This window comes from Calidris pugnax, unplaced genomic scaffold, assembly GCF_001431845.1.
Source record: "Calidris pugnax isolate Ruff unplaced genomic scaffold, ASM143184v1 scaffold135, whole genome shotgun sequence".
NCBI lineage: Eukaryota > Metazoa > Chordata > Aves > Charadriiformes > Scolopacidae > Calidris > Calidris pugnax.
Genome location: NW_015090961.1, coordinates 2,912,913 through 2,930,345, shown reverse-complemented (window position 1 = coordinate 2,930,345; position 17,433 = coordinate 2,912,913). Strand labels below are relative to the sequence as shown.

The window sequence follows — 17,433 nt, the reverse complement described above, 5'->3', positions numbered from 1 at the left end:
CTGGGAGGGGGGCTGCAGGAAGGGGCCTCGCAGGTCTGTGTGGGCTGCAGCCAGTGCAGCTCCCCTTGCAGCCCTTACAGACCTCAAAAAAAGGGGGGGTGAAAATACAATATAGTGTGTGCACGTTGGGGTGCAGTCCATCCCTCCCTCTGCCTGGGGGACACAAAGAAAAGCTGAGCACAGCAAGTGCCCCAGTGCTCATCACCCCTTGCAGAGGGCCCAGGCACCTCAGAAAAAAAGGGGGGAAACATACCCTTACAACAGCTCCTAAACAGCTCACACCAAAGGGGATGCTTGGCTGGTCTCATATTCTTTCTGGAGAGACCTGAATTATCCTGGTGCTGCGCGTCCCTGTGAGCTTCCTGCCCTTCAGCCTCCGGGTGTGAGTGTTTGTGTGAGGCTGAAGGAGGGGGACGTTGTGAAAGTGTGAGAGCAAATGCAGGGACAACCTCTCCCTGTCTTTCGAGGAGGACTAGCTGCGTCTCTGGCATAGTCCGGCATGCTGGCTGCCCAGTAAAACCAGCTGGCCAAGAAGGAACACGACGAAACTTGAAGTGCTTCAAGGAGCAGGCAATCAGAGCACGTTACGTGATGCCCAGCCTTCTCAAAGCTTCACGTTTCCTAAAAGCAGTTCCCTGAAAAGCCTCCCGCAGCAGCCTCTCGCTCAGGTCCCCAGCAGAAGGTGACTTCAAGGACTGCAGGCTCCTTCCTTCTTCCCTCTCATTCCCATCCTCTTCCCCCTCTCCTGTTCCCTGCTCCCCACTCCCCTTTGACCCTCATCCCCCCGTCACAGACCTATTCCGTAGCCGCTGGCACACTGCAGCTTCAGGTGGCTGTTGAGCTGCGTGGGCAGCGCGCACTGGCCCTGCATCTCCCTGCAGAGATGAAAGGAGCCGCTCCAGGTGCCGTCCTTCCGGCAGTGAATCACGTTGCTTCCACGGCCCTGGGAAGGAGAGAAGGAGAGAAGGAGGATGGTCACAAAAACAGCAACGAGGACAGGCCGGGTGGTGAGAAGAGGGCAGAGCTGAGCTGGGAGCAATGTTCTGCCGGAGCTGGGAGAGCCCCCGTTAGGGCTGTCAGCCTCGGGGGCAAGAAGGAGTTTTATTCCAAAGAATAATAAACAAATGAAAGCATACAAACACCCCCACAAACCTTTTCTGTGCAATGCAATGGCTTTACAAGGTCTCTACCTTAAAACAGACCCCCTCTGGTTGCAATAAAGGTGCATTCACCCCATTTGCCTTCTCTGCTGCTGTCGAGAGGTTTGCACTGAATGCAGACCACCTCTCCCCTCTTCCCATTTTCTAACTGGTTGCATCGTCTTTGTCTCGAAAAGGAAAGAATCCCCAATGGCCCTCTGAAGGAGGAAGGAGAGCAGGGATGCTTAGCAGGGCAGAACGTGCTCTTTAGAGCTTGGCTGCCTTGAGTGACAGCGAGCGAAGGGGCTGAGACAGACACACACCGAGGCAGGTGGAAAGGAGGAAAAAAAAATCCTCTGGTGTGGGAATGGGCAAGGAATAGAATATGACATTTCTCTTACAGAAAAGATTCTCTCTCTGATACTGAAGAATGAATACCAAAGTCCGAGGGGAAATATCATGCCCTTTAGAAACAACAAAGGAGGGTACAGGCAATCTTTTGTCAGATCTATCCTCATGGCATTGGGGATTTCTGCACAAGCTGTTCTGCAGGATCTGCAAGCCCAGCTGCCATGGGGCAAACGTGGGACATTCCACAGGAGGATGGCTGGGGTGGCTGGGCTCCAAACCTCCCGCAGGGGGGCCTTGCTGGGTGGGAGAACCATGAAGGATCTCTGCTTCTCCTCACTCCTTTTACATCCTTTTACATCCATGCAATCAACCCAGCCTGTTCTTGGAGATCTTTGGGGATCCTTTGGGGTGCTGTCTATGCTGGGATCTCAGCAGGGTTGCTGAACTGTTCCTAGGAGCTCTTCCCCACCTCCCACACCCGTTGTGGCACAGCACAAGCCCCTGGTACTGGCATGGAAGACTGTGCAGCCTTCAGTCTTAGTCTCCTCCTCAATAGCCCAATGCTTTTTTTTTTTGCTCAGCTTTGTTGACGAACACAATGTTTAGTGAGATGCAAAGTGGTCTTATCAGCAGACTACTGCGTGGGACCTGCTTCCCCTTCTCTAGACATCTGGCCATTGCCAGAAGTAATAAGAAAATCATATGAAAGGATAATGGACCAGATGGACTCAGGGTGTGATCCAGCTTGGTGACTCTCACCTAAGGGCCAGTTTGGCAGAGACTGATTAATTTAGATCTGACTGTTTATATGATTTGTGCACAATATTCAGAAATGGAAGACCCTTGCTCTGGGTGCCAGGGGAGGAACCTGCTTAAATGACCATTACATTCCTGGTGATTAAGAGATGCCATATGTACAGCTGAGTAATGATCTTGCAGCGTGGTGACAAATACAGGAAGAGATCGCTAAGTGATAATTGAGCACAATTTGCTGTTCTAGCAAGTGTAGTGCACTTCCACTGCAATTTGCATGCCAGGGTTAAAACATGATTTTTAAAGGTGAGCCATGAAACCTGATTTATGTTCCTGGAGCTGGCTGGGCTTGAGGATACTATTGTATAGTTTCTGCAACATACCCAGAGATCCCAGGATATCCATTGCTATAGTAACATACTGTCCATCACTCCCTGACCTGCAAAATCTCTTGTGAAAATCCCTGCTGGGTTTCTTGCTTGGATGCAACGTGCATTATCACCTTATATAGCTGAGAGAGACTTAGTGGAGTTTAATCCTTAAATAATTAACACCTCTCAAGTGGTTCTGCCTTGTGCCAGGAGCCCTCCTTCTTTTCCTGCAGTCTACTTTCTGCGATATCTGGAAATACCTTTTTCTGCAAATCCCTTTCTCAAGATGTTATCTGCTCCTTTGCTCAAGGTGCCTTCACAGCTGGACAGTCACTGCTCCCTTCCTGACAGTGAATAGAGACATGGCTGTATCTCTCACTCTCCAGAGCTCACCTCATTATTGCTGTAACCCTGACTCTCCTGCTTGCTTCCTCTTCAGCTCATTTAAAAGCAAACACAGCCCGGTTACACCAGTTGTCATTGCCCTGGTGGCCCCAGTTGCCCTGCATGGCCGCGATGGTACGTGTCTTCTCCACGCTGACCAGCCCCAGCAAGTGGGAGATGCACAAAGCTCTGGGAGATGCATCCCAGGGCTCCCACCCAATCTGCACCCATGGGTGCTACTTCTCATTTCACAAGGCCCATAACCTCACGTCCGACTTAGAGAAAGAAGCCTTTTCCAGGTGCCCTGATGCCAAACCACATGGCTCCGCTGGTTGTCCCTATGAAGAAGACAGGCCAACCTGCCAGGGAATAGGGGCAGCAATTGGCTTTTAATGTTTGGAGCAGGCATCAGAGGTGTCTTGCAGGTCACTGGCCCTAGGGAAGGGCTGGTCCATTTTTAATATGTCCTCAGAATTTGGAATGACACAAAAAGGCCTTTGCCAGAGCACTCCCTGCCCTCTGCACTGCGTGTAGTAGCAGCAGCTTCTACAGCCCCACTTTCTCTTCCCAAGCGTATTCAGCAGCAGCAGCAGCAGCACTTCTGGGAGAAGTTACTTATCTCACAAACTATAATTACCTCTGGTGAGGACAACTAAGCATTTCAAACAAGATACTGAAGGCCAGACCTTCCCCTATCAGTGAACACAGCTCCTGGGAAGCCAATGGCAACACACTGATTTATGCCAGATGAGAATCTGACCCTTGATGCCAAATGACACCTTCACAGCCAGAAAAACATGAAAGGTTAGAGACAGTTCACCTGAATAGTTGTAATCCCTATAAAGTTAAATTATCCTATGGCACACATACATATAATGACAATGAGAAAAGAACTGGGGAGAAAAGCAAGGTAAAATGAAAGGAACAAACAGCACAAGTGTAGGTAACTCATATCCTACTTACTTTCATTCATGACTCTTTATTTTTTGCTAGATTTTCTAGCAGATTTTTCACTCACTTATTGTCCGGAAAGAGTAAGTTCCTCACTGCTAGTCCTCCACGGGCAATAATTAATACCATTACTACTATCATGAAAGTAATATTTCCAGGCTCTTCACGGTAGTTCTCTCCCTCTCCTTTAATTATGTCTTTCCCTCTTCCATTTCTCTGTCTCTGGTCTCAATGGCACTCCGTCCTTCCAAGATCAGGGTCCTTAGGGAACACCTCCTAAAACTGCGCTTGTATGGGGCTGAGATAACCCGGGCAAGAGAGACTCACCGACTGATTGTCATCATCTTCACACTTGATCCGACACTCGCTGTTGAACTGGAAGCCATTGGAGCACTGGTAGAGCCCATGAAACTTGGAAGGTGGAGGGTCACAGGTAACGGGCACGCAAGCGCCCGGCAGCCACGTGCCGTCTTGCGTGCACTGGATCTTAAAGGCTCGCCTTTTTGTGCAGGAAAAAAAAACAACAAAACAAGACCATTTAGTGAGTGGCTGAGTCAGCTCGGAGCCTCCAAAGCCTCTGAGCTCTGGTAGCAGGTTGCAGGGGATGGGCGTGCTTGAGCTTTTAACACTTGGGGAACAAGTCGTGAATCTGCGTCATGAGGTCTCGGAGCGAAAATAACGATTATTTGCAAAGCCAACATTGAGCTGCCCAGCCTAAACTCCTCTTTTGGCCTTGGACACGTCTCCCAAAAGCTCCGCTTCCCAGGCTTGTGGGCTGTGGTTGGTTTGAAGTGGGTTTGTGCAGAGTCAGAAGTATATGATAGCACTAACCCTTTCCTGCAGCGTTTCAAAGGGGACTCCCCAGGCTGAATATCAAAGGGGTATTTCTAAGGTAAGGCCTGTTTTTTGAGCACTGGTTAGGATTTTCAAAGAGGCCTGAGTGAGCTGGGTGCCTAAATCCCCTTGAAACCACACAATTATCTCCATGAAGGAATTGCTTGGTGACATTCCTTACAGCACATACAGCCTGTTATAAACAGCCCATCCCTTTCCCCAAATCATTTTAACCCATGGCTCTCTGAGTCACGCTGACCGCACGGTGTTACTCCTTCACGTACTTTCTTGCTTTTCTGGAGGATCCAGGGACATGGTAACCTGGTTTGCATTTGTACTTGCAAAAGGAGCCCACTTTGTGCTTATCTTCTCGGCAACGACTAGTCTGGAGATCCGCGTTGGGGACGACGGATGGTGCTCGACACATCAGCTCGCACAGGGCCTCTGGAAAGGACCACAGCCCGTCCTCCATGCAGGTCAAGTTGCTGTTGTTTCCTGAGAAGAGCAGTGAGCAAAGTTAACAACGTTCAGCAGGACTATTTTTTTTCGAGATGTCGTTACACCCATAATACATCAAAAGCCACCTCAGCTGGTTTGACAAATTCAACTGCGTATGTCCTACGCGTTTTCTCTCTCTAGATGATGGCATTAAATCATTAAGGACTCTGTTTTCAGATGACAGGCAGACAGTGCTTATTTCAGGAAATGCTATAGCATAGGGGAAACCACACTGGTTTTGTAATCTTTTGTATTTCTCTTCCTTATTTTGTTCTCCTCTGAAAGGAAGCTCGCTTCATACATCAACCCCCTCCTCTCCAAAGTCATGGCATTAACAGAGGGTTTGGTGCCATTACATTCTTCATTCTGCTTCTGTGTTATATCTCTTCCCTGAATCTGTCCTTTTCTTTTTCCGATTTTGAGCCTTTTGGAGCAGCATCTGTTAGTATTAGAGTCACTACTCCAACACAATGAGGAGCCATTCTCAGCTGGGGACTCTCAGTCCTTGGGGACTGGTGTGATAAATACGATTCATAATACTCATTAGAGACTCATTTTCCTTAGGAAGCTTTCTTGGCCAGCACCTCAAAGGTAAAAGGTACAATAGATCTATTTGCCTCTGCTATGACCTACTTGACTTCAGAAGGTTAAGCTAAAAGTAGCCTAGTCTCAGTGTATTTCACATTCTTTGTTATTTTATGCCGTATGTTGAAAAGGAATAAGCTTTTCCTAAGAAACAAAGCGCAGCTATGAGCCACTAACCCTTCAAAAATCCCTAATACTCTATTGAAATCCCCGAGCATTGCTGCAGGAACTCTTCTCAACCCACAAGGCATATTTTCGACAGCAAGCCAACTTCGGAGTTATCCAAAATAATACCGTCAAACTGCTAACCCCAGAGCAATGCCATCTCTCTGAGAGGGAAGGAAGAGAGCCGGGGCACGAGGCTGGAATTCAAAGAAGAAGAAAACAAAAGGCTCTGGAGGGCTCAGGGAGGTATGTGGAGGAGCCCTCCTGCCCTACCCACGAAGATAAGAGAAGCTGCATTAAATCAGCCCTGATTTTCTCCCTCCCCTCCCCGACTGCAGAGGATCGCAGAGGGATTTTGTGCAGAAGGGAGCTCTTTTCTAGAGCACCAACGTGCTCCTCTGCTCTGACTCATGCAGCAGCTCTGCAGACCAGCCGTGGTGATATCATACTTGCCACTGCAAAGTGATAAGCTGTGACATTACCAACAGTGGCTGTCATGACGTCAGTGATTGAATTAGGCATGAGTCATCCCAACGCCATTCTCCAGAAGCTTAGTGGCAACATCTATTAGTCATCACCGATGGCTGTACACCAAATGCTGCCTTTACCTCACAGCTCACAGAGTTTCTGGACAAAAGTGAAGTGATGCTACACCCCACAGCTGCCCACCCTGACCTGGGGGTTGGGCATCATCCCTCCAGTGACCCCCACCGGAGTCATCAGCTGAAGCTCGTGCTGGTCATGATGAATATTATCATTTTCACTGCCCCTTCAAAAAAATTCCAGGCATTTTCAAGGCAAAAAACACCCCTTGTTGAAGATGACCCTCTGAGTGTATGAACAGAAAAAGGGAATTCTTTGATAAAAATCTCCCCTTTGACCAGTCCTAACTTTCACTGTGTGTTGGCTGCTGTGTGGTTACCCTCCTAAGTCGGAGTTAAAAGAATTAAGCAATTTGGTTATATATGAAGAAATCAACATACCCTTTCACTGAAATGAAGAATACTCCCCATGTCTCTGCTGGGGTTTGCAATGAATCCTGGCAGAAAAGGTGATACCACATGTACAAAAAAAGCTTACACAGCGTTTGTACCTGAGCTGACAACAGCAGTGAAGATTACTCCACTGCAAGATGACAAGTTAATTTGGCTCTAATGTTCCTTCAAATTAACAATGATATCTTTTCTTGTTTCCTGAGGACCATACCAAAAAGGCTAATGTGGCAGTGAGCAGAAGAGTCAACGGTGCTGAGATGATGGGGACACTAGCAGAAAAGCAGCAGGGAAGAAGATGGGGAAGAAAAGGAAAGAGGGCAGCAGAGTGTGTTATTTTTAAGAAAAAAAAAATAAAATTGTACAGAGTCCCAAACAAGAAGAGGAGAGAAAGGTCAGAGGTAGAGCAAGATGAGTGTGGAAAGGAGAAAGGTGATGGATGAATTAGGAAAAACAGTGACAGGGGAATGTGCCACTGGGACACGGGACTTCAGTCTTCTCCTGCCTTTCCAAATACATGGAAGAGGCATGGAAGGGAGACAGACACAGAAAACAGAGAAGGCATGAGAAAGAAGATGAGAGACTTCAATTTGATTTATCCCCATGACTTTTCCATGTTTTGGTTGTATGGAAGCAATATTCACTGTCATTACTGCCTGGCCAGCCGTGATCAAGGAAAGGTCAGAGGAAGGTAATAGAGAGATGCAAAGGAACTTAACTTCTAATATAAATAAACCTTCCCATAGAGTCTCATAATTCTTCATACTTAAAATATCATGAATAATTCTAAAACAACAGCAACAGTACCATATATTACTGGGAACAGTCTGTCAGCGGGGCGGCTACCCCCAGGTCACTGCACAGACACCCGCCAATACCTTTCAGAAGAGCTGGAGGCCGGCAAGTGAAGGAGCATTTCTTGCCAAAGGTGGTCCCCTCGCTGCAGTTGAAGGTAGCAGGGTAGACATGGTACTGGTCTGGGACACCACAGTCCACGGGCTCGCAGGTCACCTGCTTGTTCCACTTCCCATCCGTGCAAGTCATGGTGATGCTGGACTCCGTCTGGAAAAAGACACATGCCTACAGCCACCACAGCCAGCAAAACCATGTCAAGCCTAATAACAGCCATTAATTTGGCTCACAAGTCAAGCAAAACTGAGTGTGATCACTACCATCATCATTTGGACAGGGGCTACTGAAAACACTGAGGTCCCACAAGAAACCAGGGGAGAGAACCAGGATGTATTTCCATCACCTCTGGTCTGAGACACCAAAGTGCTTCAATATAAGGAGTGGAGCACTACAAATAATCTGAGCTCTTGTCTGCGTTGCCTCCCAAGACACGCCGTGAGCCTCGTGCTTAGAAAAGAGTTCACAGGTCTGAGCTGTCTGGAGCTGACAGCTATCCCTCATCCCCATCACCTTTGCAGTGACACAGCCCCTCCGAGGGGATCCCCACGTACTTCGGAGCAGTCAAACTCACTCTTGGGTTTGAATAAAAGCCAACTTGATGTGAACCCATTCGGGACTCCCATCCGAGGCTCTCCCAAGAGGTGTCAGTCACCCCTGGACTGGGGAACCAAGGGAGGTGGCCTGGGCCACGTCAACATTGTGTTCAGATCCTGACAGCTGGTGGAACAGCTTCTGCTCTCAGAGTGCCCCGAGGGTCCAGATGAAACTGGGGACCTGCTGCCCTGGCACCAGGGACACGCATGCCGGAGAGACAGACTTCTGCCTGGTGGAGTTTGCCATGGATGGACCCAAGAGCATCCTGCCAACAGGTTCACTTGGCACTTGAGGGGTCCGAGTACAGCGTCAGTGCCTGTGCTCTGACGTCCCTAATGTCACTCTACCATCACAGCTACACCGCAGCTACGCTTCTGTGGATTTGAGGAATAATCCAAACAACGCAGCAGATTGAAATCCTGAAGTGCTAGGGAGAGAGGAAAAAAGGGGGGGAGGTAAAGGAGCCATCCTCCCAAAGCCAAGATGAAGAATTTACAGGGTGATGGGAGGACAAACAGATGTTGGCAAAGAGAACAGAATAAACAATGTATCCACTTTTTAATTAAAAAGGAAAAATTATTAAAAACCAGAATTAAAGAATCTGAAAGTAGGACTCTTGCCTCCATACCAGAATAAGGAGGGGGACAGAGGAAAAAGAAATGTGAGAAACCCCAACAGGAGAAGGGGAAGATAGCGGTGAGGAATCTGACCAAGCCGTAGAGCAGCGCTCCTCTGCCTCCAGGGAATATTTTATTCAGGGCTGGTAGGCTCACAGGAGACCTGCACCGCCGACCATTGATCTGGGTTTATAAAGGGAAGGGGAATTTTTCTAGCACACATCAAAGGGACCTGGATTCCCTTTTTGCAAAAACACCCTAATGGTTTCAACAGAAGTTCAGACCTGTCTCCCTTTGATATATGGTTGCATTCAGAATGGAAAAAGCAGTCCCAGAGCTGAGAAACTGGACACTTCCCAAGTGGGCACAAAACCCCTTTCTAGACTGTGGAGTTTATTTAAACAGGGAGCACTGCTGATGGAAAAAAATGTCTTTTATACAAATTGAGAGTAGCACATTCCGGGATTCTCAGAGCGCTCAGGTGAAGTGGCACTCTGTGTTCTCATTCCCAATCATTTTGCTCTCCAGAGGCTATTAATTCTGCCTTTGTTGCTTATCAGATTATTCGCTCCGTTAAAAAGTAGACAGATATTCATATTCTGTGGACAGTTGACGGCTTGAAGCTACCTGTGCTTGCAGGAAGGTGCGGTGTGATGGCCGGAGGAGAAGGGATGACACAGAATATTGCCATGTCCTCACAGCTCACACACACAGCAGCATCACCACCACATTTGCACTCCAGGCTGGGCTGCTCCAGCCTTCAGCAAAGCCTCCATTGCCCTTAGCAGATGCTATCAGCAAATAACACTCTGCCACTGTGGCTGCTGTGCACCTCCACAGCAGGAGGTTAAAACATAAACCCAAGGTATTGATGACAGGGGCTACCCAAACGTTATGGAAAAGACCTGGGTCTTGCACTGTATCTTGCTGGATCCACGCTGAGCACGAGGAAGATCTACCGGCGCCAAGAGATTCAACTCAGAGAATTCAAGAATTCAGTTCTTAGCGTTGGTGTGATCTAGTTTGGGAATGAGTGATTGCTCCTGCTGGCTGGCACAGTATGGTGCACAGGGGAGTTTCTCTAATGACAGGGCTGTGCGTCAGTCGTAGCTCTACATAAATAAACAGTGCAAATTCAGAATCCACAATATAAAACCCAAATTAAAACAGAAGCAGTATCTGTGCGTGACAGTCACACCTCAGAGAAGACGGGCAAGAACGTTTTGCCCAAGCTAACACTGAGGGTATTTCAGCTGCAGATGTGGTCTTTGTTATCAGGAAGCTCCAGGAGGACACTCCAGCCTTCTGGAAATGCAATGTCATCCCCGCTCGGAAGGGATCCCTCCTTAGAGCCAGACTCCCACTGCACTTTATTTCCATCCCTGTTCTAGATCTTGATGTGAAAAAAACGAGTTAAGTCTCTCCACGTTTTCATCTCTGGATTTTTCCCCATGGTACTTTCCCAACAAAACCACTGACCAAATCTGGAAGAGTCACCTCCTTCCAGACCCATATGGCTTTTCCTCTTCCTGGCAAACTGGTGAGCCCCTTCCCAGGCAGAGAAGCTGTGCCCATCAGGGTAAGATCCTGGCTTCTCGGCTTTTTCCGGTAATTTGTTCCACACTTTGTAGGATGGAAGCTGAGGTTTTCAAGGTCAGACATAATAATGGCACATTTTAAACCATGTTCTATCATGTCATCACTTCAAGCAATAGGAGCACATGCGTTTCTGCAGCAGAACAGAAGAGAGAACGTTCCCCACAATGGAGACAAAGAGTAGTGGGGCTTTGATTGAAAGCACCGAGGAGAACCCTACCATGGAAATGGATGCAGATGGCACCCACCAGCTTTCAGCTTCTCCCTCTTGCAATGTCCCACCCGAAGGTGGGATGAGGGGCCTGGAGAACAAGTCCTATGAGGAGAGGCTGAGGGAACTAGGCATGTTTAGTTTGGAGAAGAGGAGGCTGAGGGGAGACCTCATTGCCCTCTACAACTACCTGAAAGGAGGGTGTAGAGAGGCAGGTGTTGGCCTCTTCTCCCAAAGGACGAACGACAAGACCAGAGGAAATGGTCTAAAGTTGTGGCAAGGGAGATTTAGATTAGATATTAGAAAGAATTACTTTACTGAGAGAGTGGTCAGGCACTGGAACAGCCTGCCCAGGGAGGTGGTGGAGTCACCATCCCTGGAGGTATTTAAGAAACGTATAGACATGGCTCTTCAGGGCATGCTCTAGTGCCCAAGGTTATTGGTTTATGTTTTTTTTTTTTTTGTGTGTGGTTGGACTCGATGATCTCAGAGGTCCCTTCCAACCACTAAGATTCTGTGATTCTATGACTGCGGTGCTCGGGGGCAGGACCCCAGGATGCTCAGCTCTCCCCAACGCCACCTTGGAGGGGGGGTTTTTGGTTGTTTTTTTTTTTTGTGTGTGGTTGGACTCGATGATCTCAGAGGTCCCTTCCAACCACTAAGATTCTGTGATTCTATGACTGCGGTGCTCGGGGGCAGGACCCCAGGATGCTCACCTCTCCCCAATGCCACCTTGGAGGGGGGTTTCCAATCAACTCAGCCTGAGCAGAGCCACCTCTGGACACGACACCGGGGCTTTGTGGCAGCATCTGCGCCTGCCCGTGCAGCTCTCCCACCCCGAGCCTGAGCAGGCACGTGCCCGTTTCGCCTGTCTGATCCGACAAGGTCACCCGGCTCACAGCAGTCCAGAGGAAGCACTTGGCTTTCTCATCTGGTTTATTAGCTGTCACTTTGGGCACTTCGTGCTGCCTTGACTGGCATCACAGCAACCGCTTCCCTTCATGTCCTGCCTCCCAAAAGCCGCTTACGCAAGGAGGGAGGGAGGCAGAGGAGGAGAAAAGAGGAGGGGGGGGATGAAAAAAAGGGCCTCCAAAGATACAGTGTGCAGCACAGTGAAGAGGATGCAAACTTACACAAATCTGGTGCCAGAAAGATTTGTTTCTTGGGACTTTTAACAGCTTGGGAGAATTCACGTCTCTTTCCTGCTGCCCAAGATCCCAGCCGGCTCCTTCTTCAAGCGATGCTTCACGTGTGAAGTTTCCTCTCCTTAAAAATGAACAGCTGTGCCCTCCCCTCTAAGTATTCTTCCACTTCTGCCCACTACTGTGTCTCTAATTGAACCCACATGAGCCGCGCTTTCTTTTCCTGGCATGATTGATGATGCCTTTGCACAACATTAGGGAGCTGCTGGGTTTTAAATAACACCTCTTGACCAGAGCAGCAGTGGTGGTAGCTTCAAGGAGAGATGACAACAAGCCACTGAATGAGCGGGGCTTTCAGTGAAGGACAAGGGGGAGGAAAGCAGTGAAAGACAAAGCGGGGAGAAGAGAAGAAAGAGCGATGGAGTTGTCAGGGGGGTGGGAAGAAATCGGAGGAAAATGAAAACATCCCGAGATCTTCTTTGTGAGAAAGATACATGAAGGGCTTTGCTCCATCACTATGCAAACCTTTTTTGTTGTTGTTGCTGTTGAGTCCCTAAATGAGGATGAGAGAGAGCCCAAGGGTCTGTAAACAGCTCAGCCTTTTTTTTTTAAAATTTATTTTCAAACAGCAAACAGTTTCTACTGCACATTAGTGTTGATGGTTTCAGGATTTGGTGATTTTATGGAGTTTTAACAGAATTTGGAAATGGGAGCTTCTCGGAGAACAGAGATGAATGATTTTTTTTGCCCTAAGACTGATTAAAATGGTGGCTTCAGAAGACACAGAGGCCAGAAAGTGCAGAAACTGTTACGAAGATTTTCAAAGACCCCTTAGATGTGAAAGATTGATTTGAAATGTGACTTATGCCCCCACATTTCTGAGATGCTTTTGAAAATTTTGCTTTTAATTCTCTGTTCACCCCTTTTTTTCTGCCTTTCAGTGAAATATGGAAGACAAATGCAGTTCAGATGCTAAACCAGGGTGTTTGTGCTGGTCTGCCAATCATCTTCATCATCATGCTGTGGTCATGAGCCACTGATGTTCTGTCTGCTCTTCGAGACATCACATCTCACCTCAGCCTTCTTCCTACCCAAGAGTGTGAAACATCAGCATGAGCAGAGCAACTTTCCTTCCTCCTCTTCCTTGTCCAGCCCTCCCCACTGTCAGTAAAATGAGAAAAAAATTAGCTCTAGACCCTAAAATCAGTCAATCAAGCAAAATATCCAACTAAATGACCACAGTGAGGCAACCAGCAGCTTTGTTCCTCAATCACAGCAGAAAGTCCTTCTGACCATCAATAACAACTCAATGCCCTATCTCACCTCCAAATGCTTGTGCTCAGAAGAGGAGCTGAAGCTGGGAAGCAATTGTGGAAGGAGCACAATGCAATTCAATACAACACAATACTAGGAATCCAAACCATGGATTTTGGACTTTCTTGGATAATTCATTTTTTGCCTACGTGTTCCACAAGATCTGTCTTGAAGCACCTGACATAAAGAAATATAACAAGCCGACAGCGAAAGAAACTGCCTGTTCCTTTTCAACAGATCTCCAAAGCACAATAAACTTTTAAAGCGTGTGTTTAATGTGCTTAGCTGAGTATGGATATCTTTAAGATGCTCCACTCCTTCCCTGATTTGAACAGTGAACACACAGCACTGAGCAAAACAAAGCCATTGGCCTCGGGGTTTTTATCAGTGGAAAAAAGAGGACGGAGCGCAATAGAAGAGCAGGGGGAGAGGGAGCGTGTTGTAAGAGGCAGTGAATCACAGCAGCTAAGGGTGCAAAAATCCTCCTCTCCTGTCATGTGAGTCTGATCAAGGCTCTGAAACCAAACTTCTCCCAGCAAAACCATATACAGTTGGCTGATTCCCCCCCCTCCCCAAAAAGGCACTTCTCCTATTTAAATAACACGGCGCTGGTGAAACATGTTTAGGCTGTTTTATTTGGTTTGGGATTCCTGTGTGCTCGATGTACAGCTCCCTTCCAACTCTTTCCTGGTTCAGCCATTCAGGCTCGTCCGAGAACTTGTTTTCTGTTCTGTAAAAATGCTCAGCTGGAGCTGGGCTTCTGGTGCTGATGCCAATTAGGATGGAAGAGGCCCAGCTCGCGGGGTCCTGTATTTGTTTTGTAATTGAGTTGAAAGGGCTGACTCATTCCCCTCCGTTCTGTCTCCCCGCTCCACGAGCTGATGGAGAACGTGGTATTTCACAAACCCAGGCAGGCTGTGAGCACGGCCACTGCCCCCAGCCCTACCCACCCCAGACATGTCTGCTGCCCCAAAAACCAGCAAGAAGGTGCTGATGGGGGAAACCACCCCCACATCGTGCTCAAGGCATCCAGCACCATTAGAGAGGGGAGGAGAAACTGGGGTGCTTGTCCCACACCCCTGCACCCCGTGCTCCCCAGGGCATCCCGAGGCTGGGACATGCTCCACATACACCCTTGGCCACCTCCCCCAGCACAAAGGATCTGCCTGTTTTGAATGTTTAAAGAAATGGTCAGTTTTCCTCAATACCCCACTCAACGGACTGAAACACTGCAAAGGAGTTAAGACCCAGTTAGCCTCAACCCGAGGAATAAGAATGAGGTATTTTGCCCAGAAACTGGTTTTGCAAAAAACCAATCACACCTTCCCCCGCCCCAAAAAAATCCAACCCAAGAAACACTGTTTGGCTGAGTAGAGCCAGTGAGATCAGAACACTTATTTCAGCCTTTTGGGTTGAAAATTTCTAAATTTAGGGAACACTTGAGATTTGACCACTGTCAGCACCTCCTATTCTGATGAGCAGTACTTGGATAAGGCTTTGTCCCAAGGCTGAGCTGAGATTCTGGGTTTTAGGCTGAGTTATCTCTCAATTTCTCCACATCTCTCTGCTCACCCCCGTATTGTGGGTCCTACAAAACCAGCAGAACAAACCTGGCTCTTGCTGAGCTCATCATCTCGATGGACTTGCAAAATGTAGCCCGTCCTGCAGCTCACGTTGCACTGGGCGCCGTTGAACCACCCGCCACCCGTGCAGTTCAGCACCGCGTTCTCGATCTCCAGCTTCTGGCAGTCGGTGGCTTCGCAGGAGTAGTGGACACAGCTGGGTGGGAGACAAGAAGTGGTATTTTTATTATACTCATTGAATTCACTCCACCAGAGGAAGTGTGTCTGACTGACAAACTCATGGCTTGCCAGGCAGCAGGTACACCGACTCCATACTGGACCCAACCCAGCCAAGGGCTCCTCACCAACGAGCACACCCTCCAGGTATATCTTCTGAAGGACAGGAACAGTGGTAATGGTGATGACAATGGAAGAAAATTACAGGTCTTGTGGCAAAACGGAAGAGCCTGCCAATTCTGCAGAATTACTTCTACAGAATATTACTCAATATTCAACCACACTGTGTCCTTCCTTCTCCTGTACCAACATCCATCCATCCATCCATCCCTCCATCCATTCCTCCCTTTAGGTACACCGACTCCATACTGGACCCAACCCGGCCAAGGGCTCCTCACCAACAAGCACACCCTCCAGTTATATCTTCTGAAAGACAGGAACAGTGGTAATGGTGATGACAATGGAAGAAAATTACAGATCTTGTGGCAAAAGGGAAGAGCCTGCCAATTCTGTAGAATTACTTCTACAGAATATTACTCAATATTCAACTACACTGTGTCCTTCCTTCTCCTGTACCAACATCCATCCCTCCCTCCATCCATTCCTCCTTTCATTGCTCCATCCATCCATCCATCCATCCATCCATCCATCCATTCCTCCCTTCATTGCTCCCTCCCTCCCTCCATCCATCCATCCCTCCATCCCTCCATCCCTCCATCCATCCATCCCTCCATCCATCCCTCCCTCCCTCCCACAAGAGTACTCTCCCTCCAAGAGCAGTCCTTATGCCCTGTCCAATTTTAAATCTCTGCTGAATTCAGGAGTGCCCGATATTGTTAGCGATAAGTGTGCATGTGAGGAGAGGTTTCTGTGATAGACACTCTTATCTTTGAGAAACTCGATTTAAATCAACACATTCATTTTACTCCCCTTCCCGAGGAACACCAAACATCAGCTGTGTAGCTGTGTTGATAAGCTCTTATCAAGCTCAGCAGCGTGCTGTCATTTCAGATCTCTCCGGTTGCTGCCCTGCCATCCAGAAAATGTTTCCCCAGATAGAAACTGTCTGCTCTCCCTTGTAACAGTTAGCACAACTTGTAAAAAGAGGGGTTTGTTTTATTTTTGTATACGCAGAGATGCCTGGTTGAGACAAAATCTTTCAGCGTCTTCGATGGCCTGAGTCAAACTTTATAGCACATGTTCCAATGTGACTATGGGCCAGTCCCTCAGCTAAAGGGCAATGAAAATGCTGAGAGTCTTAAAGCATGAGGGTAGATTTAGATTAGGTATTAGGAAGAAATTCTTTAGTATGAGGGTGGTGAAATACTGGCCCAGGTTGCCAAAAGAGGTGGGAGACGCCCCATCCCTGGAAACATTTGAGGTCAGGTTGGACAGGGATCTGAGCAACCTGATCTACTTGAAGATGTCCCTGCTCATGGCAGGGGGGTTGCACCAAATGACCTCTAAAGGTCCTCTCCAACCCAAACTATTCTATGTGCAAATACGTTTTCTGAACTAGAAACAAAATTTCTGCAGTTAAGGATTCCTACAGGGTGATACACCTCTGCTGGAAATTATAATTAATTTAAATTAAATACAATGAAATTAATTCACAGGAGGGAAAGCTTTCACCATTTATATGGGTAGGGGAGAACCTGAAACACAGAAAGCTACAGAAAGAAGGGAAAGCAATCCATCAATACACGTATTTTGAAACGGGTTACAAGCAAGCTATTCCCATCTCCTGGAAAAAGGGTTAAGAGCCACCCAGACACCACCCACCTTAGTAAGCACAGGACTTAGCGTGTACATGCTGTTTGGCGGCGTTCAAAGCATTGTGCAGACATTATCTAATTAATTTTCATGACACCCCTGTGAGACACCTGGGCTGGTATTGTTATCCCCCCGTCACTGATAGAGGAGCACATCTGCACATGTCTCTACTGAGCTCTAGATCAGATTAAGCGACAGCATTATGTCCCTCCACAACTCATTTCTCTGTCCCAGACTAGTGCTATATGGGAAGTGCCCACTGCTTGTAATTTAAGGTTGCTTGTTCAGTGACGGCCCTTCCCTGGAGTGCGATGAGCCATAAACAATTTCTACACTCAGAAAGATCTTATTTCCTCATTGTGCACAAAGTATTGCTGCTGACAGGACCGAGGAAGGAGAATTCCACCTCTGTGTTGGCCAACCCCATACCCTTGTACACAACAACCAGCGGC

General features: G+C 47.9%; 1 protein-coding gene across 1 annotated transcript in view; it reads right to left on the bottom strand.

The window, feature by feature from the left end:
• Positions 1 to 17,433, bottom strand: part of PAPPA (pregnancy-associated plasma protein A, pappalysin 1) — a 194,612-nt gene that overhangs the window by 30,686 nt on the left and 146,493 nt on the right. The window contains exons 14-18 of the mRNA XM_014952304.1: positions 15,020 to 15,188; positions 7,902 to 8,085; positions 5,068 to 5,278; positions 4,277 to 4,448; positions 796 to 943 (exon numbers count right to left, since the gene is read on the bottom strand). Of these exons, the coding sequence (XP_014807790.1) occupies positions 796 to 943; positions 4,277 to 4,448; positions 5,068 to 5,278; positions 7,902 to 8,085; positions 15,020 to 15,188 (884 nt within the window). The remainder of the gene's footprint in view (positions 1 to 795; positions 944 to 4,276; positions 4,449 to 5,067; positions 5,279 to 7,901; positions 8,086 to 15,019; positions 15,189 to 17,433) is intronic.